The sequence below is a fragment of the Perna viridis genome, chromosome 8, assembly GCF_037379345.1.
Source record: "Perna viridis isolate PV_CMFRI_1.1 ecotype Kerala chromosome 8, ASM3737934v1, whole genome shotgun sequence".
Classification (NCBI taxonomy): Eukaryota; Metazoa; Mollusca; class Bivalvia; order Mytilida; family Mytilidae; genus Perna; species Perna viridis.
This window is the reverse complement of record NC_142452.1, coordinates 2,355,189-2,381,395: the sequence shown is the minus strand read 5'-3', so window position 1 is coordinate 2,381,395 and position 26,207 is coordinate 2,355,189. Positions and strand designations below refer to the sequence as shown.

Below are 26,207 nucleotides of genomic sequence, written 5' to 3'. Positions count from 1 at the left end.
ACAAAAAATAAAAATTTGCCATACTCCTGAAAAAAATCATTATTCATTTGCTTTTGAAAAAAAATAATAATAATCATAAAAATTATTAATTTATGATCTGATCCCAAAATAAGATAATCGTTTAGCTAGATCCTTTAATCTCAGTTTCCGCTGTATAGATGACGTATTATCTTTAAATAATCCTAATTTCGGGGATTTGATACATCGCATCTAACCCAAAGAACTTGAGATAAAGGATACTACACACTGTGAAGTCCGCCTGATATCTTGACCTATACTTAGAAATCGATGGGAAAGGAAAATTATTGAACAAACTTTACGACAAATGTGATGACTTTTCTTTCAGAATTGTCAACTTTCCTTTCATATGTGGCAACATCCTTTCAGGACCTGCGTATGGAGTGTTCATATCACAAGACTAGCAGATTTTTTGTATTGTGCAAGAATTCTACCAAATAAGCTTGGGGAACAGGGTTATGTTGCTACAAGATTGAAGTCATCACTACAGAAGTTTTATGGTCATCATAATGAACTCGTGAATCGTTATGGTGTATCCATCTGCGCCATGAAAACTGATTTGTTCAACGTGTCATAGTTTTCCTTTCCTCTTTCGTCATCCCCGGACTTTACTTTTTATGAGCAACTCGACGGGTGTCTCTAGAAAAGCAGAGGACACTTACCCTACCAGTGCACCTGGTCCATGCTCCCAGTTTTAGTGGAGTCCGAGTCGCTTTTGTTACTTTGCATGTATGATTTAGTTACTTAATGATCTTTGTTGTGTATGTCTGTCTTTTTTTTTTGTTAAAATACCAATAATTTACTATTCATGACAATCCTAAGTATAATAAACAAGTGGCTCTTTAGATCCTGTTCGGAAAATTTGGTCAGTTTCAGTTCCATAAAACGCAATAAGTTGTTGTATAAGTTATAACCACTTTGTAAGCACTGTCAGTGTCATCAATTGAACAACTTCCCTACCAGTACACCTAGTCCATGCTCCCAGTTCTTAGTGGAGTCCAGGATGCTAATATACTTATGTTTCTATGTGCATGTATTTTTTTTATTTCATGTTCTTTGTTGTGTATGTCTATTGTCCCTGTCTAGTAGTAATCCCTGTATTATATTCTAGTCATGTTGCCCTTGATTTCTGTTTCATATCATCTATTATAATTTTCAGATGCAAGCTAAACACTACACAAGTTGTCATGTTTTCTTCTACCTATGTCATAATAGGAGCTGCATTATTTTAACTCAACTTAAAATCATTTTCTGATCTTGTCATTTCTTGTTGTACTTACTGAATATTCAAATTTTGTTATGTAAATGTATCATTTTACATCATCATTTTTTGAGCTTATAAGTTCTAATATTTTGTAAGATCAATGACACCACATGAAAAACTCTCTACCCTGATGGTACAAAACGAAAGTTTAAATTAGTGATATTGTAATCATGTCAGATTTTACTGAAAAATAAAAATACAATCGTACAAAAATTTCAGTGTAAACAGGAATTTTGTTTATCAATTGTAACTAGTATGTTTTAATTCTTCATTTTAATTAATAATGACAAAAAATAATTTGACATATAAAAAACAATAAGTCTTTAGATAGAATGAGATAGCACCATTTAATAAAAACATATGATAAATGCAGTAAGTAACATGATCAATAAAAATTCACATGATATGATCAAGATGAATGACTATAAATGTAAATATATATGAAACCATTCTATATATCACTCACATTTCCATTAATACTTTGTACCATGCATCCATGTGGTATAAGAACCAGATCTATGAACTAGAACTCTCAGTGATATCTATGAGACTGTCCATGTAAACACCAGGCAGAACCTTTGAGGTGGCATAGGGTAAATTTTATCCCCTCTTAATTGTTTTTGTTCCATGCATTATTATTTTAACTCATTATGACATCAGGAGATGTTTCTGAATCAAAACGAAGTTAACAAACAAATCATCTAAATTATGAACAGATCAAAGAGTTATTTCCCTTTTTTTTGAACTTGTATTGGTTTCTATGAAATTCATTTCATTCTTATTGTTTCAGTAAAATACAGAACAACATCCATGACATGTGCCAACCACTGCCTGGTTCTTCCATGGATACCTTAATACAACCATTTACTACAGCCTGCTTTAAGATTAGGTACTAATTACTTTCAGAGACTTTCCATTGATGTACCTATTCTATTTATTTCTCATCTTTCTTGATATGAAATAAAACAAAATGTTGCATGTTACATCGTACTAAGAATACCCCCACTCAACCAATTAAGGGAGACACAGTACAAGTCATCATGTAGAAAGCAATATACCAAGTATTTAAGCATTCCATCCATTAGAAGCCGAGAATTCTGTTACAAAAAATTCTGATTATGCAGCACCTACAAAAACTACAGTCGATCAATAGACATGAAGTAGATGAGCAAAGAACCTAAAAAAATGAGACACAGTACAAGTAATCAGGAGAAAGCAATATACTAAGTATCTAAGCATTCCATCCATTAGAAGCTGAGGATTCTGATAGGAAAATTTTGATTATCCAGGACCTAAAAAACTACAAATTTGATCAGTATACATGAAGCAGATTAGCAATGAACCTGGTAAGAGGAGACACAGTACATGTCATCATGAGAAAGCAATATATCAAATAACTTATCATTCCAACCAATACTAGCTTAGAAATCTGTTTTACGAAAATTTCCATCATGCAACACTTAAAAAGTACAAAGTTGACTGGTAAGCTGGAAGTAAAAATGAGCAACATACCAGAAAAGGGGAGACATTGTACAAATCATTATCAGAATATCTAAGCATTCCCTCATGTTGAAGCTGAGAAATCTGTTACATAAAGAAGGATGGACGGACAAGGTGATAGCAATAAAGCCCCAACTCTTATGAATAATAATCCCCACAAATTACTGTGACCTTATTTCTGAAGGATATTCTACAATTAGATCTTTAAAGAATACAAACTTCCTTTACACTGAAAAATTGTATGAGCAATCAGTATGATTAAAAGTATCAATATATGGACAGCTAACAGAAATCATAAACTCATTTGCAACTGTTTCCAATAAAACACACACACACAATCTATCATATAATACTGTTACATTACACCATAACCATTACACTCAGTCACATCTATTTCATATTAAAAAATATTTAAATAGCATTTCAATTTATTTACACAAATACAGAGGAATTCTTAGCATATCTTATAAAGAGAGATTTTATAAGTGAATTAATCAATATCCTCCTATGAGTATAATAAATTGAAGACCCTTTTATGGTGACTTATACAAGACAAATAACAACTACTTTTATGTTATAGTATTATATGATAATAGAATACTGTGCCCAATGATTCGATTCAACAGCTGATGTAAATAAATCTTATTATATGATAAAAGCAAAAGTATATAGATGCTTCGAGCATGATGTACAAAGAGATCAATGTAAAGCGTTTCAATAAAACAAGTTTAGTACTGAACATGCAACTTCATTACAACACAACCATTAATATCACATCCAGATCTAAGTTCTAAAAACATATTCACAACTCAAATATCTTTTCCTGACAGATTTAATGTACAATTCTAATTAGCTGTAAAGTGTATCAAAAAGTTTCCAAGTTCAACATTGTGCCATCTAATATAATAGAGATTTACCTCTTTGTATTCAATGAATGTACCATACTTTTTGCAATATTTTCATGACGAATTGATACATCTTTACAAACTGTATTCACTTTGCACACTGATATTTAGAATCATATCTATACTAGATGTTTAGCCAAAAGATCAACCTTGGGCTCGTAGTCAAAAAGGCAGACACTTCCAATTTGAGGAAAGGTTCTACCAGAGAAAAATTAATTAAAGAAAAAAAGCTATACTTAGAATTGCTTAAGTGGTACCATTATTTTCAATTTACCATGTTCAATTTTGAAACAATTTATCACAAATCATAAGATGCTAATATTCATACAGTTAGTTTTGACCAATACCAACTATATCCCAATTTCCTTAAAGTACCAAATCTACTCCATCAACATTACAACATCCTGACTTCTTCACATGGATGAAATATAAATCCCTCAATCATTTGATAGATACTTCAGAGCTTTCAAACCATGTTTAAGAGACAAATCTCTCTTAAACTCTGCCTTCAATAACTTCAAACATCTGCAACAAAAAACACCGAAAATGAATGTAAAGATCAACTTTAAAGTGCAGTTAGAAAATTATATTTCCAAGTTTAGACAGGAACATTCTTTTCTGTTTAACATTTACAACATGTATCATCATACTAACTTTCAACATTTTCTGATGTTATTGAACAAGTGAAACATCCTTTTTTCTCAACAGCTTATCTTTATCATTATCATATCAATCTCAATTATATAGAGCAAAATATATTTCATTATAGGTCAAACTTCAGGTCAAATTAAAAATAAAAAGCCTCACCAAGTACAGCATGATACAACCAGGGCAAGTTGATCTCTGTTCACTGGAGGCAAGATATGGACATGATATTAGTTTTTGACACATTAAAGCATAGGGACTTAAAGTTTATTATGGACAAAACATCTGGTTTGGATAAAATATTGCAAAATATTTTGAAATTTAAGTCATGGCTCTGCTTTCGGGATGTTTTCTGGATCACTTTTTACCCCATTCTCTCAATAACATTTAAGATAGAGTCAATTTGCTAGCTTACTTCTAAAAACCCATTGTAAAGAGGAATAAATAATTTACCCAAAAAAAATCCTTAAATACAGATGTTTTTTTTAACAGTCTTCCAAAACATTCTGTGTTTGGCCCCTTTGACCCCTTGTTCCTAAACAATGATGAGAAATATAGAAGGAATCCAATGAAAACAAATTTCAATATTTGACCCCCCAAAAAATTTATTTCTGGGGGTGTGGCCCAAATGGCCAATTTTCTACCTTGAAAAAGAGGACAGTGACCCAATTTTAAATTAACACCTATTTCACCCCTTACGGCTCTTTTTTGTAGAAAGGAAGAGGCAAGTGATTTTTAATAACAAGCTTCTTTTAGCAGCAAGTAACAATATACATGTATCAAAATTTCATGATATTTGGCTCACTACATCTAAAGTTGTTGCAAGGAAAAGAAAACTATTTACAATGATAAGGACAAGGACAATGACGACAGCATCATAACATAATACAACCACATTTTTTGCAGTTGTATAATAACCCTTTTATTAGTTAAAATTCAGACCAGAATTAACATTAAAACACCAGACTCAACTATTACATTTACTTACCTTCTATAAATAGAACTTGATCTAAATTTAGCAATATCAAAACTTGGTGCATGAGGCATGTGTATCATGAAGGCATTTGGTAGAACATAGTACTCATACCTAAAACCACATAACAATAATAAAATACTTCAACAGATTTATCTATAGAAAAGGTATTATTTAAATTTAGAATTGTTTTTGGAATTAAGAAAATGAATAAAAAATAATTTGCAAAATTAACCCTAACTTAGGGTGCCAGTATGGCTAAGGGGTAAGGTTAGTTGAAAATCAAGTCCAACTTAAATCTGATAAAATAGATATTACACAACCGGTCAGAGCAGCTGGTAATGCAATGATCTTGACTTGGAACAAATATTTCAAACAAAATGGTGGGTTAAATCTAGATTTCACAGCCATCAAACCTCCCTCATCCATTGCAGCATGAATATACCAGTGGTGATTAAATAGCATTTGTGTATTGTGACAACAATATTTTTTTTTCTATTTCCTATTTATCAACAATATATGAAAAATCTAATGGGAAAAAGAGATTTTTTTCACAACATGTTACTAAAAATTGTCTAAATGCAGAAGGAAAATTCAGGGAAAAAAATGTACTATAGCTATCATTTCACAAAGATAAACATAAAACTTATGATTTTAAGATTTCACCCTATAACACAAGTAATCAATTCTCTACAATTACCCTTACCCTAGTACATCTAGTTCCATGATGTGTGAGACTTTATTCCAACCAAACCCTACAAATCTCTGATCAAACTTTGGTATATCTTTACTGACTACAATATATGGTTCAAAGTCATGATTCCAATCTACCTACAATTCAATGGTTCTTACTATTAGCCATTCTTGTAATAGGAAGTAATAAAGACTGGAGTTTTACATTATTAGCCATTCTTGTAATAGAAAGTAATAAAGACTGGAGTTTTACATTAAGTTGCTTGTTGACTTGACTTACTAAGATTGACTAATATACAAGGATTACATTTACAAATTAAAGAACCTTAGTGAGCAAATTCACATACACCATGCGTCCCTAAGTTGGATACTCAAGTAAATTTGTTCGTAAGAGAAATACATGTAGAAGGACCTCGATAAAATAGGAATTAGAGTGTTTTTCAGGCATTAGAAAAGATTGCAACAAAATAAAATTTAAATATTTTTGAAAGTGACTTTTCAGGCTTGAGAAAAGATTGATAAAATAAAATTTAAAAAAGATTTTTGAAAATGATTTTTTCAGGCAGTAGAAAAGATTATGACATAAAATTAAAAAAATATTTTTGAAAATGATTTTTTCAGGCATTAGAAAAGATTGTGACAAAATAAAATTTAAAAAAGACTTTTGAGAAAGTTAACAATGACAACAGACGATTACAACGGACACAAAGTGATGGCAACAGCTCACAATGACCTTTGTCCCCGGGGAGCTTACAATGAATTATGTCAATATCTACAAGGGTTTAGAAAAAAAGTCCAGAAAACACTTATTTCTGTGAAGTTTGCTAAGTTCAAGGCCTGTAATTTCGGTAAAAATCATCGGAGCAGAACGAAAGTTAAATTCCACCTGTAACTTATCATGGTGAACTTATATACCAAACAATCATGTCAATATCTGCAAGCACTTAGAAAACAAGTCTGGAAAACTGAAGACAGACTGACGGAAGGGTCAAAAACATTAAATCCCCCCCCCAGAAACTACATAATAAGGTTTTACTCAAAGTAATATTTTAAGAGGCTGTCTATTTAAAAATGCGGCAATTCCTATATGACTGGTACAGGGTAAATTTTATCCCACTGATTTATTTGCTCCAATGTAATGTATATACCATATGTAAGTCAAAAAGTATAAAGTTTGTTTTAAATCAACAATGGATGGCTCATAAAATGATTTTAAAGTACCCTAACAAAGCAACCAATTTTGCTCAAAGAGTTATTTCCCTTTTTTCAATAAATTGAATGCTTTCTCTGTAATTTATTTTTCTCATATCAATGCAGTTAAGTCAAAACCAACATTTAACTTTGAAATGCATTAGTGATATGAAATGGATGAAAAAAATTTGAAAACAAAATCTGTCATGCGCCACCCACTGCCTGGTTTTTGCCTAGACACCCTCTTAATAGCTGAAGTATTCTATACCTTATAAGGTTGTGTAGAGATTCTCCATTTGGCATAATTGGTCTGTAGATGTCCTTTTGGCCATACATGGTACCTGTAATATAATATTTAAATTTGATTTGTAACATGCTTTCTGACTGGTTGGTTTTTTCATTAAGCAAACCAATTTATTTTGAATAACCTGGCTTGGTACTGTTTATTTTCTAATCATTATCGAAATATTCAAGATATGTCAAAACAAAGTTATCAGGATATTGAATTAACCATTTCATTAATTATGGAAAATATCTTAAAAAAGATAGAAAAGAAAACGTAGGTGAAACAGTACATACAATTACCTAATTATTATTTAATTACCTGAAGGTGAACAGGTCTCCCATATCTAGCTGAGAGAGAAGTTCTGCTTTAGTTTTTGGAAAATCTATTCTGTATCTCTGAGTTTCAAAAGCTGGAACTATTAATGCCTACAGAATCAATTAATGTATGATACATCAAATATTTACATGTAAGTATCAATTTGCTTAGTTCAACAAAATGTGAAAGACTGTTGAATTTTACATATTTTTAAATCAAGCATTTTCATTGGACTAGAGCTGGTCACATTACATGCATTATTTTGCAGTATTTGTGCTACTAGTCAGTATCACAGTATTGTGTGGTAGGGTGTGATATTGCTTTCTGGAGACATAATATAAACCATTCATTATGTCTTCAAAAGTGATTTGTAAACTTAAAAAAAAAAACGTGAAGTTGCATGTGTTGTCAGGCATGCTTTACAAACCCCTACTGGTACATTAAGTTGATATTAGGGAGCAATCAAAATTGCTTATAACATATGCCCGTCTATATGAAGCCAACATTCCAAATTTGAAAGCAACGTATCCAATGAAATTCAGACAGATGGATAGACAGAATGACAGACGAAACAATGTAATTCCAATATATCACCCACTCCTTGAATGATGGTATAAAAAAGAACTTAAGTAGAACCTTTTTACTATTATCCATATCCATGAGAGGTAGTGCTTTCTTCAGATATTCATACAATCCATGCATTGGTAAGAAGTCTACATCAGACAGGAACACATACGGTGTATTGACTTGTTTTAAAGCTACATTCCTCAAATAATTCACTGGGTAGTATTGCTGAAAAATTATAGAAAGGCAACATTAAACTAGAAAACTGTAAGCAATGCTCAATAAATTGATACCCCTGAACCCCTTTGATAACACACACCTTTTAACCTCCAAACTGATGCTAATAAAAATATAAAAAGTAATGTGCACAATGAAATCTCTGGTACATGACAAGATATTCAAAATCACCAGACAAAACATTGGGAGTGATTGTGACGTCATCAGATCTTCTTTTGATTTTTTAAAGAAAATGACGCTACACACCATCAGTGTGTAGTTGCACTTTTTTGCAAGACAAAGTAGTCTAAAAATAAATGTATATTAAAATGACTAAAATGCAATAACTGGATTGCCAATAAACAGAATAAAAGTAACTTTCAATTTTGAAATTTTGAAATAGTCAGTATCAAAATTGAAAGTAATTAATAAAGATTCTGTGAAAATTTCATTAAATTCCATTCAGTGGTGTAAAAGTGACGGATACGAGATGGGTACCTCCATATTCCTTTATTCATAAATAACAAAATCTATGTTTTGCTACTAGTACATGAAACTTCCTAATTAATTTAGATTTTAATTCAAAATAGAAGATGCAAAATGGGAGCATGTAATAAAGATTCTGCGTAAGTTTCATTAAACTCCATTAAATGGTGAAGATAGAGTAATGGATAAAAGAAGGGTACCATTCTGGATAATGGACAGAAGTATGGACAGAAGTATGGAAGGAAGTATTGACAGAAATATGGATAGAAGTATGGAAGAAAGTATTGACAGAAATATGGACAGAAGTATGGAAGGAAGTATGGAAAGAAGAACAGAAACTTTATGATAAATATTAAGATACAAAGTAGATTATACCAAATAATTAAAACATTTAGAACACTTTCCAAGTTATCAGCTACATATATTTTGAACAAAAACTTTTTATTTTAAAAGAATAATCAAGGGAACCAAGGTTATAGCAGTAATCAAAAGAATGTAATTCAGAGACAAAGACCAGACATGGAAAACAGACATACACAATGAAGAACATGAAGTAACTGAAATCATACATACAAAGTAACAAAAGCAAAAGAGCAACTGGGATTCCACTAAAAACTGGGAGCATGGACCACGAAAACAGTTCCTAATTAATTTTTACATTTCCTTAAACAGAAAAATTTCTTATCCCCATTCCTATAACAATATGATCTCCTATTTTCTAAGACTTTCCCTAAGGTGTATTTTCTAACCCTGTCTCTATTTAAAACAATATATCAAACACTGTTCCTAGAAACAATATAATAACTTATAGTCTTACCCCATCCCTAGAAACAATATGATAACTTATAGTCTTACCCCATCCCTATAAACAATATGGTAGCCTATGTTCTTCCTCTGCATCAATATTTCTGATCCCTGAGCATAGCGCAGAAACTGCTGAGCCTCAGCATCAGACATGTGTAATGCCAGACTGACTGGTCCTTCCCAGTGACGACATATTGTCTCCAACATCTGGAGTCTGTCCATACTAAGCTGAGCTACTAATGTAACATCCCAAACTGAATCACCATGGTAACTGTAGTCAAGGTAATATAAATGTGTACGATGAACTAGGATTCGTTCTCGCCTGAAGTCATAGCATTCATCCTCTTCATTTAAAGCACTCAACTAAAACAATAATGTCATTTATATAATGAGAATTTTCCAGTATATTTAAAAGTAACAGTGATAAAAATGACTTTTTACATGACAAATTTCATATCAATAACTGCAATAAATAATCAGCTGTAAAAACATAACAAAGTACCTACATTTACCGTAAATATCAAAATATTTCTCTAAAAACATCATCAGATAGATAATTTGTGTATAAACCAGAAAAGCTCATTTAAAAGCTATGATACTGTACTAAAATTGAAGTTCAGAATCATTTTGTTTGTTATCTCACTTATCAAATTAAATCCGTAAGTCAAAACTGCTAAAATACCACTAAATCCTGGTAACAGATACTTGTACTACTCTAGTTGATAGTTATGTGTACTACATGTAGGTGACCAGTACAGTCTCATGGGTTTTCAAAAATTCCATAAATTCATTAAAGGTTACTTCTAATCTTACTTCTAGTGGGGGGAAAAATAATTCAACGTACTTTCTTTCCAAGGGAGATAACTAACTTTGCAAAGATTCACCTCAAATATCATTGACTATAATGTTTGATAAGATAATTCATTGACCATTCAATAAACATTTTTTAATGAACCATTAATTTTGCCTGATTCTTAAGTGGACATTTCTTCTCCAATATTTCCATACTTACTTGTTGTTCAATGTGATTTTCTCTATTGTTATCACATCCAAACAGTTCCCTCCTTAATAAATTAGCATCATACTCTAAAAATGTCAGGTAAAGATTGCGGAAAAATTCTATATGTTTATTTTTAACTTTCAGTTTTTTGGGGGAATTCCAGTGAATAATCTGAAAAAAGAAATAAATAAGTTCAGGCCAAGTTTATAAAAACTATCAACTTTTCTGTTATCTCTAAGCAATCAGATAACAAAGAAAATACAGAGAGACAAACAGAAAGACTGACAAGGACAAAAGCAATACCCCCTCCCAAAGTGGAGGATACATAAAAAAAAAAACATCATTATACAAAATAGTTCTTATTCATACATTTGAAAAAATTTGAATCAACAAATTTTTCAGCTTGAAATTTTTATATTCAAGTTGCTGGCACTAAAGTTGAATATCACTACTATTATTACAGAAATGTAGTAAAAAAATAATATCCCATGAGTTGTTTTTCTTCAATGGACAATAAAAAAAAATTGTGTCTAGGGTCATTATTTGTAAAATATGTATAGCTTTGAAACCAAGATGGCAGAATAATGATTTTCACAGAAGGAATTACATTAGAATGAACAAATAAAGTGTAATAATTTGGGTTTTTCAATTAGTAATCAAAATTAAAAGATTGATTATGGTTTAACATCCTATGGCTGATATTTCAGAACAAGAACAACTTACCAATCGAACAGAACCTGCTTTAAACTAGTATGAATTGCTGAATAGGATTTTTAATGTGTAAACTCACAGAAGCAACAGCCTGCAGGTCATCCCATTTGGACACATTATTCTGCCAACCAGTTTTCATTCTATTCCCTTACACACTGCGTGCTTAAAGAAGCAATGACAACCCAATTTTAAAGTCTATGATGTGACTTGGCTGAGAAGCAAACCACCAATGGCCTGCACTAGAGGTGAGGACGCTTACCAGAGACCACTGAGGTGGAAAAAAATCTCTTGGTCAATAATGGAATTATTATGAGTTTTTAATTCAACAAGACTGAACTGACATAAAATTAAGTAGCCAATGTGTTACAAACCGTTTACTTGAAATTCAAACACTTCTATAAGATAAATGAAGTTTGAAGATTCAATAAACATCAGCATCATCAAACAATTTTCAAATAGATACAATTATTAACTTCAAGTCAGAGATTTCACTTGCACTGCTCACTACAGGTGCTATCACTAAGTTGTACAGTACTACAGGCACTATAACTACCTTCAGATCAGAGATTTCACTGTAGAACTGCTCACTACAGGTGTTATCACTTAGTTGTACAGTACTACAGGCACTTTACATACCTTCAGATCAGAGATTTCACTGTAGCACTGTTCACTACGAGTGTTATCACTTAGTTGTACATTCCACTGACATGGTAACTGGTACAGTAGGTATGGATGAATTTTCAGTACAGTGTTGAAAATATCCTGAAACAACGTATACAGTACCATGGTTTAAAAATAAAGGAATAAATCTTTTGAATAATCAAACTAAAACAAGCGCATTGGCGACGTTGTGGCAACGTTGTAGGCAATTTGTGATCTTGCAACATGATTTCACAAATATAGTTGTGGGAAATGGTGGAATTATTCTCCCTAACTATAGGTAAGTTCAATCATGCAAAATATGGAATTTCTCAAAAACTGTGTAAGAAATCCCAGATCTTGTAAGAACATATCAATCTTCAAACCATCTTTGTCTTTAATATGAAAACATTGCGCACAAAGCATGTATGGCAGGTGATAACTGACCTGATCAGCTAATGAGGTATATAACATTGTCTGTAATTCTTCTTCAGCTATTTTCTTCCACATGTCCATCCATCCTATATCTCTAAGTTTCTCTAAATCCAGCAGAATGACACCAGTATTAAATCCTCTACCCTGTATGGATGAAACAAAAAGCATACATGTAAATACCATATTCCACCAGTATGACACCAGCACAAACTATCTACCCAGCATAGATAAAACAATAAACAGTTGTATTTTAGCACATGTAATGTATGTTCCATTTTTTTCAGTGCTGACATTCCTATTACTCAGAAAACAAAACTACCTTCAATAAATCACGAAGACAAACACTATACCAAAAAATATCAAATCACACCAAGCATTTTTTTAGCTCTCATACAATGTGTGAGCAGATGGACAGACACTGTTATGCCACAAAATATCCATCAAAAAAAGGTATATAAAATGAATTACAGATACATTGTATTAGGACCATCCATGCAAGACCCGACAGGGTAGTCAAGGACGTTAAAAAAACCCTTAGTAGTAATAGTACTGTATTAGGTGTAGCAATAAAGTAAATTATAGTTTTTTTTTATTTGCAAACACTAATTTTCAGTTAATTTATCAATATCAAACATATTTCATTTCTTGTCTATTGGTCCTGGTGCCTTGTACAATACAATGTTAGATAAACAGTTATTCAATATACTCTCATTCAATCTTTTTCATTAAATTTTCAGATTTGAACACAGCAACTAGGCAATAAGAATGCTATTTACAATAGCTCGCCATGGTCTGTGATTTTTCCAGAGTTTTCCAAGGTACCAGTCACTCTGGTTCTCTACCAGTCCTATAGCCTAAAAAAAACACTTCACTAGAAAGAACAATTGACATAAAATAGCTTATAATTAATACATTGTACAGCAATACTACCAGTGAATATCTCTCATGTAAATAATATATTGGCTGAACATGTGTACAAAATAAATCTACAAATAGTCTTATTTTTTTTTTAAATAGATTTTAACAATATTTTTCCTCTATATTACTATTAATGTATATTTTGAAAGTTCACCAACTTATTTTTGCTAATTTTAGATAGACCAAAACAATAGTCCTCATCACACATCTGCTCTTCATTGTATTTAGAATCAAATAATAAACGATAAAGTATAATAAACTAGACATTGCCCCTAATGGAACTAATACCCCAGCAGACTGCTGAACCCTATTCATTTGAGGACCAATGTGGACACAGGACTCAAAGTGGACTCAATTTTTATGGTGGATAGGCACTTTTTACACACAACTCTGCCATTTCTAAAACACTTAACTCTATACCACAATCAGTACTATTTTTTTGTTATTTACAACACAATGACAGAAAATGAATGCACATTTACTTTAAACACAAATTCCTGACAATATGCACATCCCAATATGGTAATTTAACACTCTATTGAGTTTCATTACAATCCTGCAAGTTGTTGAGGAGGAGTTGCAGACAACTCATCAGACCAAGTTTTGCTGAAATGCCTTAGTTCAAACAGCTGTCACTTCTACAGTTTTTGCCATAACATAAATTCCTGAAAGTATGCATGCTTCCATGGTTATATTACAATATTACATCCTAAAAAAGTTTCATAACAATGCTGCAAACAGTTAAAAAAAATAGTGCAGACAGACAGACAAGGTGAAACCTATCTACCAGTTCCCCCCTCCCCCACAACGACTTTGTTTGCTGGGTATAAAAAGTTTTATTTATAGTAAACAATTCTAATGAAATAAGAAACTTGCTTTACATGTTAACATCTTACATCATAATGAAATATACCTTTTTTCCTTTAAGTATACTGAATATTTTCCACAGTTCAGCTATGTCTGTAGCAAAGGTGACATCAGTATCGAGAACTATCACCTGTAATAATTAACAAGTACATCAATGTCTGTAGCAAAGGTGACATCAGTATCGAGAACTATCACCCGTAATAATTAACAAGTACATCAATGTCTGAGGCAAAGGTCACATCAGTTTTCTAGAACTATCACCTGTAATAGTTAACAAGTACATCAATGTCTGTAGCAAAGGTCACATCAGTATCGAGAACTATCACCTGTAATAATTAACAAGTACATCAATGTCTGTAGCAAAGGTGACATCTGCATCGAGAGCAATCACCTGTAATAATTAACAAGTACATCAATATTTCATTGTCATTTTATTGGGACATTTCAGGAGCACCTGTTATCACTACCTCTTGTAACATCCTCATAAAGAAAGTTAATTTTGTGGCTGCCAAACTTTATTTCAAGAAAAAGAGTTTTGTATTTAACCATGTCTTTGAACTCCATGTCTAAGCATGGTTAATTGCATAGACAAATGAAAAATTATGCATCTTAATTATCTTTATACATGTCTGTACAATTAACCATGCTCAGGATGCACTCATTTTTCACAAAAATTACCCATTGAACCCTATTTATCGATATGATGTTTTCCAATACATAGAAGATTTGGTCATCTGCAAAGGTAAGATTGGATCTATTTCTGAAATGTTTTCATCCCATTCGAGTTAAGAAGGCTCTTCTCATCATCAATGATGTTTTTATGAAAAATGGGCAAATTTGCAATTATAAATCACTCAAATAAATTCCGATCTTACTGCATCTCCAATACTAATATCTAAATTTTGGACTTACACATGTAAATCCTTCTAAATGTTCCAACACAAGTAAAACTTCTTTGTTATGAATATGTGACTACCTTGAAATTCCAACAAATGAAATTCCTATTTTAACCATTACAAAGTAGGCACCAAACATTTTAATAAAAAAAAGCCCGGGATCTTTTTGAAAAAAAAAGTGTTCCAAATTTTGGAGAATTTTTTTTTTAACTCAACTATTGAAAAAAATACAAATTATGATACTACAGTTTCCCAACTACATAACAAGGTAGATTTTCGAATATAAATAAATATTTTGGTTGCTGCTGAAAAAAATTCTTATCCAACAACAAATTCTAGCCCCCTCACCCCAACCTTACCTTAGTTAAATTTGCTGGTAAAGTCTTAGGTAAGGTTAACTTCATCAAACCAAACACACCAGAATAATGCTTGTTAGAAATCCATACAACATCCTCCTGGAACGAAAATTTCAGTAGTATTTTCAAAATGTGAAGTATATCACAGTATCATACATATACATGTATCAGCTGGAATGGATGGTGCAATGTCAGAAAATAGTAGTCAACCTCTGGCAGTAATACATCTATAGAAAAGACAAATTTGTTAATGAGGCATTACACATACTAGACATTGCCCTCATACCCCTTGCAGCCTGTTGAATCCTGTGCATTTGGGACCAATGAGGACACATGATTCATATTGGACACAATATTTGTGGTGAATAGATTAAGCACATTTTAGACACAACATTGCTGCCATTTCTAAAACATCCAACTCCGAACCACATTGTAACCACAATTAACCACAACAAATTTTTTGTTGTTGACAAAACAATGACAGAATATGAATGCAATCATACTTCAAACAATTTCTGACTATAAGCACATCCCAATACAGTAATTTAACACCCCATTTAAACATAATTTCTGACTATAAGCACATCCCAATACAGTAATTTAACACCCCATGAAGTTTCATACTAATTCTGCAAGTTGTTGACGAGGAGTTGAAGACAATCCTACTGGAAATACTCTCTAAATGCGAGTGGAATTTCAATTTAGCCGGCAAATTATAGTGAGAGGTTTTTTTTATTGCCTAGTTTCACTTTTGAGCTTCAGGATCAATAGAACGCTTGCCTTAAAGCGTTAAAGGTAATATGACAGCTCCTTCCTGTTGGAGAATTATACACAAGAAAATTAAACAACCTTGTAAAGTAATATTTATTATGTTGGTCGGAGTAGATAAATAACAGCTTTTTTTAATAATATGTATTTTGATTGTATTTTAGCTGTTTAAATTGTTTAATTACATATTAAAAATTTAGCAAGAGACAATTTATGTGAGCAAGTAGAAAAAAATCTGCACTTGCTTTTTATAGCAAGTGGTAAAAAATGGGAAAATCGATCCAACACAGGAGACCAAGTTTTGCTGAAAAAATGCCCAAGTCCAACAGCTGTCTTGCTACAATTTTTGCCCAAATATAAATTCCTGACAATATGCACATCCCGATATAGTAATATAACACTCTATTGAGTTTCATTACAATCCTGCAAGTTGTTAAGGAGAAGTAGGGGACAATGCATCAGACCAAGTTTTGCTGAAAATGCCTAAAATTAACATCCGTCATTTCTACAATTTTTGTCCAAACAAAAATTCCTGACAGTATGCATATTTCCTTGTGGTTATATTACACCCAACAAAGTTTAACAACAATGCTGCAAGCTGCTTAGAAATAGTGGGGACAGACAGACAGACATACCCCCAAAACTTCATTTGCAGGGGTAAAATAATAAAAATTGCCTCCAAAACTGACTCCTTACAGACATCAACTTTCTTTTTTTATTTTTATCGAAGCACTTAAAACTGATATCTGATAATAACTAGACATTGTCCCCCCACAGCCTGTTGAACACTGTACATTTGGGACCAATATTGACATTTCACTCATAATGGCCACATTTTTTATGACAGATATACAAACAATTTGCTGCCATTTATAAAGCAAACAACTCAGAACAGCAATCAGTACTATTTTTGTTGTTAACAACACAATGACAGAAAATGAATGCAAATTTACTTAAACATAAATTCCTGACAATATGCACATCCCATCAGAACAAGTTTACATAAAAATGCCAAAAAAGTTCCAACTGTCATCATTTCTACAATTTTAATTCAAACATAAATTCCTGATGTTATGCACATCCCAATATGGTAATTTAACACCAAATTAAGTTTCATAACAATCCTGAAAGTCGTTGAGGAGTTGTGAAAAATGCAAGTTTTGCTGAAAATGCAAAGTTGAACAGCCATCATTTCTACAATTTTTGTCCAGACATAAAGTCATCTCCATGTGGTTATATTATATCCCACATAACTATACTGCGAATTGCTTAGAAAATAGTTAAAACAGATGGAAGGACTGACAGGGTGAAACCTATATACAAATGTACCATCAAATTTAGTTCGTGGGGTATATAATGAGTAAAGGTAAACCTACCTGGATTTTTTCTGTAGAGTAAAAGGTAACATCCACTGAAAAATAATATACATCATGATATAATACTGGCATAATAGGGAAATCAAGGTACCAGAATATGAACATAATACAAGGATAACCACTAGACCGAGGAAATAGACATTCTCAACAAAGAACATAATACAAGGATAACCACTACACAGAGGAAACAGACATTCTCAACAAAGAACATAATCCAACGATAACCACTAGACAGAGGAAATAGACATTCTCAACAAAGAACATAATACAAGGGTAACCACTAGACAGAGGAAATAGACATTCTCAACGAAGAACATAATCCAAGGGTAACCACTAGACAGAGGAAATACACTTCTCAACAAAGAACATAATCCAAGGATAACCACTAGACAGGGGAAATAGACATTCTCAACAAAGAATATAATCCACGGCATAAAGGAACCAAAATTACACATACGAAGAAACAAAAGTAAATGAGCAACACAGACTCCATTATATACTGGGAGCATGCGCCAGGTGCATGGGTAAGGCAAGTTTCCTCTGCTTTTCTAGAATCATCCGCAACGTTGTTTGTAAAATGTAGTGTTCAAAATAAAATTTCTAATATCTGAACAGTTAATATTTTCAATATAAGGTATTCCACACTGTCTAGAACTTAAATCCATTGTATCTTAATTCTTTAAGTGGTGTTCAAGTTTTTAAATTGCTCAGTTTAACTTATATCTCCTACATGACCAATCATGTTAATAATAACGAAGATTTTTTTTAATTGTTCAATAGCATTCCATGCTGTCTTGTTTTTTATTCTTTAAGTCATTTTAAATATACTGGAAATAAAGAACAGTAATGGAAGTGGGAGGTTTAAAAACCTGGTTTAACACACTTTTCATTCTGAAATGCCTGTACCAAGTCAGGACCATTGTGGTGGTTTTCAACTTTTCAGGTTTTACCTTGATATTGCCATTTGTTACACAGACTTTTCTTTTGATTACTGCATAGATTTTATCAGTTCTGTAATTTTGTTACCCCCTTCATTTGGCAAGTTTAAGGTTGAATTCTATCTATGAGCAATATATTATAATAAGATCAGAAGTTAACACCAGTCTCTATAACTGGAAGACAGAAGTTTGCCTGAAACATTACATGATTCATATGTAGGATGAACCTTAGACTTACTAATTAAGTCTCCTATCTAAGAATCAGGCAAAATATGAATAAGGAGTGGCACATGAGGGAAAAAAAACAAAGAGATTTTATTGCATTAATCATGTATTTATACCCGATAATCTCCAGAAATAACCATCAAAGTGTTTGTAAAATTTGCCTTTTTCAGATATTGATAGGTCAAATTTAGTTGAAATGCACTGTAGAAAAATGGCGGGAAAATTTTCCAGCACTTTTTTCTTATATAAGCGATCAAAAAATATCTACATCACAGGATAAATTTAAATAGCTGTTCAGTTGTTTTCTAGATGTACTGAATACATTTGAGACAATTAAAGACCAAATTGAGAAATATGATGTGCCACCGACTGCCTGATTCTTACACTGAATGGTACTTAAAAACAAACATGGCCAATTCAATAACATATATGTAAAATAATACAAACCTTCAGCAACATTCCAGGTATCAAAGAGATGGTAGAGAATAAGCTGAGCTATATGGTCTGATATAAAATGGAAATGGAGAGGATTCTTTCTGTAGAACAAGATAGACTTGATTAGGGTAACGACGTTTCTTGTAGCTCCGTGCCCTGCACAAACAATCACTACATGTATAACCTAAAAAATAAGACAATGTTTCTAACAGCTATACATACAATTACTACATGAATAACCTAGAAATATGAATGTTACCAAGATGCTCAACTGGGTACAATTTCATAAAGATCCACACACACACACACACGTTATTGTCCGGACATGAAATGTCCGCTGATGACAACATTGATAAGGACACCATTATACAATTTTTGGGTCATATGAGAAATATAAATTGCTTTTCAGTAATAACTGTACATGGGAGATAATTTTACGACAGTATTTCTGATAAAGACAGGATTTTGGGGGGAAATGAATTTACATGGGTTATCAAAATCTTGTTAGTTGGTATGAGATTTCATTTTAGAATCTATACAGTATTTTATGATAAGTTTATCATTCCATTAGAAAAAGGATATGTAAGTCTTGTCATATGACTACATGGTTAAATGTATGGATTTTTTTCATTTACCAAGCGTTGAGTTCAGTATTGAAAGAAAAACATCTTTATGTGTAAAAATACCAATAAAAAATGACAAAAATCTATTTCATAAAAATGTTAGGAAATTCAAGAAATACACGAATTTTGCATTTTAATGCAGTGTTTCAAGATTCAAGAAGTAAACAATAACATGCAGATTGGTTTTCATATTTCAATACGTTCTATATTGGAAATTCCTGAAAGGAAAATGAAACTAGAATGTGGCTTCCTCTGAATACAAACCCTACTCGAATTCTAACTTAAAATAGAACCATTAAAACAAATGAATATTGATATCCCTCAATGTACCTCACACTTGGGTATTTCAGGTTCAGCATTAAGACATTTAATTCTAGTTTTATTTCCACTATCAGTAGTATCATTCTGCACAGCTATACTCATCTGTAAACTGAGTAACTTGTGTCTTGTCTTACTGGAAGAAAATGAAATATTTAAAATAAACAAAGAACTTTGCAGCATGATACGACCCAAGCATGTCAAACACTGATCACTTGGGGCAAGTTGGGACACAATATGAGTTTTTTTACACACTAAAGCATATGGACATACAGTTTAACATGGACAAAACAACTGGTTTGGACAAAATTAAGCACAAAATTTGAAATTTATTTTTTTTTAAATCCAACAAAAAATTAAAAAGTAGATTTTTTTGGTGTGTGGTCACTTTGCGCCCTAATACTCGAAAAAAAATATCTGAAATCTGATACAATAACATAGGCAGGAATTTTCAGAAGGAATCCAATAAAATAAATTTCAAAATTGGACCAACAATAAAAAAGTTAATTTTTTGGCATGGCCAAAATTTGTACCCCTTTAACTCCAAAGTGATTCAAGATAAACACCCTGTAAAAATTTACAAATCAGAATTTCAAAGGGAACAGATTGACATCTGAATTATAAAAATCAGATCAACAATGAGCTATTCCTATCAATCTAATGATAAAACCCAATTTCCCCTTTAAGCCCCTTATTTCCTTAAAGGGTCAGGCAAAAACCTCCAAAAACTATAGGGCACCTTTCCATGTCCCCATGAGCAATGCATTAAAATTTCAAATAGATCGAATAAGTTTTACTGATGTTATCATAATTGAACTAAAGATAACAGTTGCCAACAAAGACGACTACAGGGCAATACCCTAAATCACCTGAATGTAGCTGAAATATTGCTGCTTGAGTGTTAAACCCAAACAATCAATCATTATACGATCAAAAGTTTTTGTTGTGGTCGTATAAAAACTGTGTTCCCATATCATCAGCTGATGGATAAAATCATTTACTTTACCTTGACAAAGAGGATACATGTACAAATTACTGCCTTTACAATAATTAAGCACTTAAAGGAGAAGTGCCAAACTGACTTCACAAAGTGACATTACAAGCCAATCTGAAGCTATCGCTTAAAATCAATAAAGTCTGCTTATGATCTTCCTTCAGATAGAAGAGTTCTGCAAGATAGCTATCCACATATATTTCAAAGATTTTGAATTCTGCAAAGCCTTGTGCATTTTGCATTAAAGGTTAATTTATTTTTGTATACATGGGTATGATTTTTCATAAGAGTCTAACTTAATGCAAAGATGGTCTTTCCCTTTAAATAAAACAATATGTACCTCTGTTAATGTTTTTAAACTATTCATATACTATGAAGCAACATTAAAACTTTTTTTTTATTTGTTTCCTGATGACTCTATGTAAACAAACCTTAGTTGTTTCCTGAGGACTCTATTCTCCTGGTCAACTTCTCTAAGTTTTTGGGCAAACCTTGATTCCAGATTTGGTCCTCCATGTCCATCATATCTTGGCACTTCTGTAAATAATCTTTTAACCATGAAAAAAGTGTATATGGTAAAACAAAGGCTGAACCATCTGAAGGCTACATGACTGATTTAGTCATAGTTACTAGTTAAGTACCATACCACAAAATGGTACCACTGAAACAATAATAGAAGTGTTACAAAGTTTTGTATGGTCTATTTACATAAATAGAGAACAAAGTCCTTGTAACAGTTATTTGTACAAATAATTTGACCTATTGATAATAGTAAGATGTTGATTTCAGCAGATGTAGTAAATCAGGGAACACATATTCACACATTTTTAAATAAAATTTTCAGAACCTCTTTATACAATTTATTGTCTCAAGCCAAACTGAATTTAGATTTTTACAAATTGAACTACATGTATGTAAATTTGAGTAAAGTACATGACTTAGTCCTTTTACAGATTGGCTTATTATAAGTGTAGATACATGCATACAATATGGTATATAAAGGAATTATACCATCAGTGGTCAGTGCCAAGTATACCAACAGACAGGTAGGGAATGCTCCAATTATCATCAAACACCCTAGAGTCCTCTTCCTTAGCCTGATCAGCATTCTGGTCACACATCTTTCATTTTCTTTACTTCATCTTATAGCATACTCTGAAAACGTACAAAATGTACCTGATTTTAACAATTTATCTCAAAAATATTACACACCAATGTTTCCACTGTAAATTTAAAAAGATGTTGTGCATTGCTAATTAACAGTATAAAAATTTAAATTCCATGTATAACAAAAAGGCTTGTAACAAGATATATAAAAAAACATTTAATCAACACTGTAAATCATTCAATGTACTTGGATGAAATTTTAAAGGAAGATTAATTATCATAGTATTAAAATATGATTAACAGCATGAAGTCTAATTTGATAAGGAAAAATATCTACTGCAGTGCAAGCTAGCAATAATTTGTGACAAATTGCAAGATCTGAATAAAAATTATTAATATATTATGTTTATTGGTGTTGGTATTTAGCAGGATCATCTAAATTTGAGGAAATGGCAATTTTTTCAAGAAAATCAATGCTATCTTTCAGTCCATAATACATTTAGGAAAAGAACTATATGAATTTCGGACTTCAATTTTTTTCTTTTTTTACGTCTATAGATTTATTCTAAAACATGTTGTTTACACTTTGTTGTTAATGTTATATACATGTAGAAGTTGTTAACCATTTTTTCTTACAAAATGTAAGTTTGCATGTTAAATACATACAATGTATAATGATACATTTAGCAATGTTTCAGAGCTAAATTATATGTATTATCAAAGATATGAATGAAAATATTTCATTAATCAAACTTTAGCTGAATCTATAAACTGGCTTAAGATTGATTGATTGATTATTGGGATTAAATGTCTTAGTAGAAAAATTTCATCTATATCCAGGCAATGAACATGAAATGGATGATAAAATGAACATGAAATGATGATGAAGAAAAGAAAAATTGGATGGCACACAAGGAAAATAGGGTCAACAAATTTTGATTGCCACTAGAAAAGGGAGTGATGGTAGGATCAGGGCAATTTAGCCTCCTGTGGCAGAGCACAAAGGTTCCTACTTCTATCAAATACCACAGCAGGGTTCTTTAACGTGCGAAGAACATAGCATCTATCCCAACATGGTGCAAAACTATGCAGAGATGCCAACTCTATTTGATGTCAATTAGGAGTAAGAAAGTCGCAGCGCGACTTTCACATCTCACAAAGCGAGGCGTCCTTACATATTTTTCCTTATCAAATTAGACTTCATGCCGTTAATAATATCTTAATTATATGACTGCTTCATTTTCTTCATTTGCTGAGGAAAATGAAGCAAAATCCTGCATTCTAGGGCACTCCTGGCATATATTTTTTACTTTTGAAAAGAGTGTTTTTATATTAAAATTTCTCTTGGTTAAGATGAAACATTACTCATATTGAAGTTTGATGTTAATTACTGCACCTCAATAGCATGAATAGTAACTTGTGAATACATGTTGATACTTAATCAAACTTCAAGCACTTCCATTAGAATTAGTAGATGTATACTCTTTGCTTTGCAGAAGTTTCCAAATATTCACAATATTACACATATTAAGGCATCATGGTCTCCATATCTGTCCCAACACTAAATGGATTGTTCTTTAATATAGGGGTTATGCTTTGTTCATCATCTTGTTTGGATAAACAGTATACAATTGCTGTTGTTTTAGTCTATCCACATCCATATTTTTTTGCAATTTTTGAATCCAGAAACGTGTGTTCAAACATTTTCCCTGCCAGGTCTGATACTGATAGGGGAAGATTGTTCAGGATCAAGAATTTGGTGAATGTCACTTCAGATGTAATAACAGTATCACTGTCGAATGCAAATGAGCTCGTTATCTTCCGATTTGTGTTAGCCAACTTCGAAAGATCCTCATGTTTGTTAGATTTAACATGTTTAGCCAGATTCCCCTTTCCACCATACGCAACAGTAATGTCTGTTGAACAAACTGTATAATAAGCAAACAGTTCTCCCCTACTGGAAGGCTGGAAACAAGGGTATATAAGTTATACGTTTATATTCTTTTTGAACCGCTGATTGTGCTCAACTTTCCTTTTTATAGCCAGCATGGCTATTCTTTCTATTTATTGATCAAAATCAGATAAACGTTTAGTATCAAAGCAGCCGAACATTTAAGCACCAAAACGACCGAGTATTTTCTAAAAAAAGAGTCTGTTGACGGAGCTGACCACGAAAAAAAATCTGGATTTTAAAAAAATCTGAGTTTAACATAGCGAATGATATAGGTAAATCGGAGAGCAGATTAGGGGTTGAAAAATAGGAGGAAATCCGCCAATATTGGGGTGGTTGGCATCTCTGCACTATGGTTTGCTGTCAGGTTTTCGTAATATAGCCATACTACCCCAACATGTAAAACACCAAGGGTACCACAACCTGGGGCACACAACCCAGTTGCTCTGTGGGCAGAGCACTTTTTAGTCACCTTTACGACAAGCTTAGCGCTGCTGCAGGCCTATTCTTTTAACACCCGGACCTGCACAGGGCAACTGGCTTAAGGCCATTGCATTCTTAAAATTATAGAATAAATTAGCAAACTTTAATTGGGTATGGGAAAAAGTACTCCAGCAATGCTAGAAGTTGTCTGGCAAGCTATTTTCTGACAGTGCCATCCTAACCTCTAGCATCTGACATGTTGAAAGCCACCGCAAATGTTAGCTGTTTTTTAAAATACTTTATGTCTTTTATTTACATTAAAGAAGTTTAACCTTCCGGAAATCGAACGATAAAAATCCTAAATATTTGTTAAATATGTAGAAAACATTTGTAATGAAGACAGCTGTCAAAATGACCAGCATTTTAGAATTAGGTTACTAATTTTACAGAATAAGATATATTATTGACAAAACGAACTTAAAGTTGGTAAAGGCAATTCGTTGGTTAATTTGGTATGTTTGTTCCACAAATTTTAAAATCCGTAATTTTATCAACCGGAATTACACACTCAAAAAGCGAAAAATCAAATATAAAGTTCTTTTTAACTGCTTTTACAAAGCATTTTAAATGGCAAATAGTTAACTATAATTCTGCTGATTTCAAAGGACGGCGGAACAAGTGTTATTCAATATGGCGCTCAGAAGTAAGAGGTTAGGGTATGGAGGAACAGAATTCCAACCTCTTACGTTATAGGAGTAGGGAAAAAGTTGGTCCAGATACAAGTTATACATTTTCAGACATGATTTTAAGAGGTCTACAAACAAAGCGGGAATTGGCTAAATCAGAAGTAACTATACAGTAAAAAAAGATAATTAACGGTAAAATCTGAATTTGAAATAGCAGAATTCCGAGTTGTTAAACTTTTATTTATCAGGTAAAGATTTTACAACACTTTGAGTTTGATGCTTATACATTACATCACGATTCACATTTCATGGAAATTTGCATTATGTCTAAAAGTCCCTGGTAGTCAGACAGACAGAAACTTTATTTAAAGTCGGTGGTATATAAATACAAACACAAGCTCTGTACTAAGAGCTTTTTACCGACAGAATGACCGACATTATGAGGCAAGCTGAAGCAAGCTGCATATACCAACATTGTGATTAAGTGGAAAAACGGGCAAACGTTAATTTTCCGCTCCAACTTTTAACTTCTCATTATAAAAGCACGCACTATATCACCTTAATTGATATTTTCCTTAATGTCATGTATGTTAGAATCCAGTGACAGTGTTAGAAACTTTCGGTTTTTTGTTGTTTTTTTTATGAAAAGTTGCAACTTCCGGTTCATATTCAACCTACGAC

At 32.2% G+C, this 26,207-nt stretch overlaps 2 protein-coding genes across 3 annotated transcripts in view; one reads left to right on the top strand and one right to left on the bottom strand.

Moving 5' to 3' along the window:
* Positions 1-2,208, top strand: part of LOC148608924 (uncharacterized) — an 8,587-nt gene extending 6,379 nt beyond the window's left edge. The window contains exon 4 of the mRNA XM_088542523.1: positions 2,073-2,208. The gene's annotated coding sequence lies outside the window, so the exon portion shown is untranslated. The remainder of the gene's footprint in view (positions 1-2,072) is intronic.
* Positions 1,611-26,207, bottom strand: LOC148608923 (xylosyl- and glucuronyltransferase LARGE1-like). 2 transcript variants are annotated; one of them, XM_088542520.1, is made up of 19 exons: positions 26,085-26,207; positions 22,371-22,514; positions 21,791-21,896; positions 20,378-20,501; positions 19,437-19,608; positions 17,827-17,861; positions 15,686-15,781; positions 14,477-14,560; positions 13,422-13,499; positions 12,658-12,789; positions 12,208-12,333; positions 10,873-11,031; positions 9,912-10,223; positions 8,427-8,582; positions 7,794-7,900; positions 7,458-7,530; positions 6,012-6,136; positions 5,321-5,419; positions 1,611-4,212 (listed from the first exon to the last, which is right to left on the bottom strand). In XM_088542520.1, exons 2-19 carry the CDS (start codon positions 22,465-22,467, stop codon positions 4,125-4,127), a joined length of 2,169 nt encoding a protein of 722 aa, XP_088398646.1. In that variant the 5' UTR covers positions 22,468-22,514; positions 26,085-26,207; the 3' UTR covers positions 1,611-4,124. The 2 variants fall into 2 exon arrangements, with proteins under 2 accessions (XP_088398646.1, XP_088398645.1); XM_088542519.1 differs by having other exon boundaries at positions 26,077-26,195.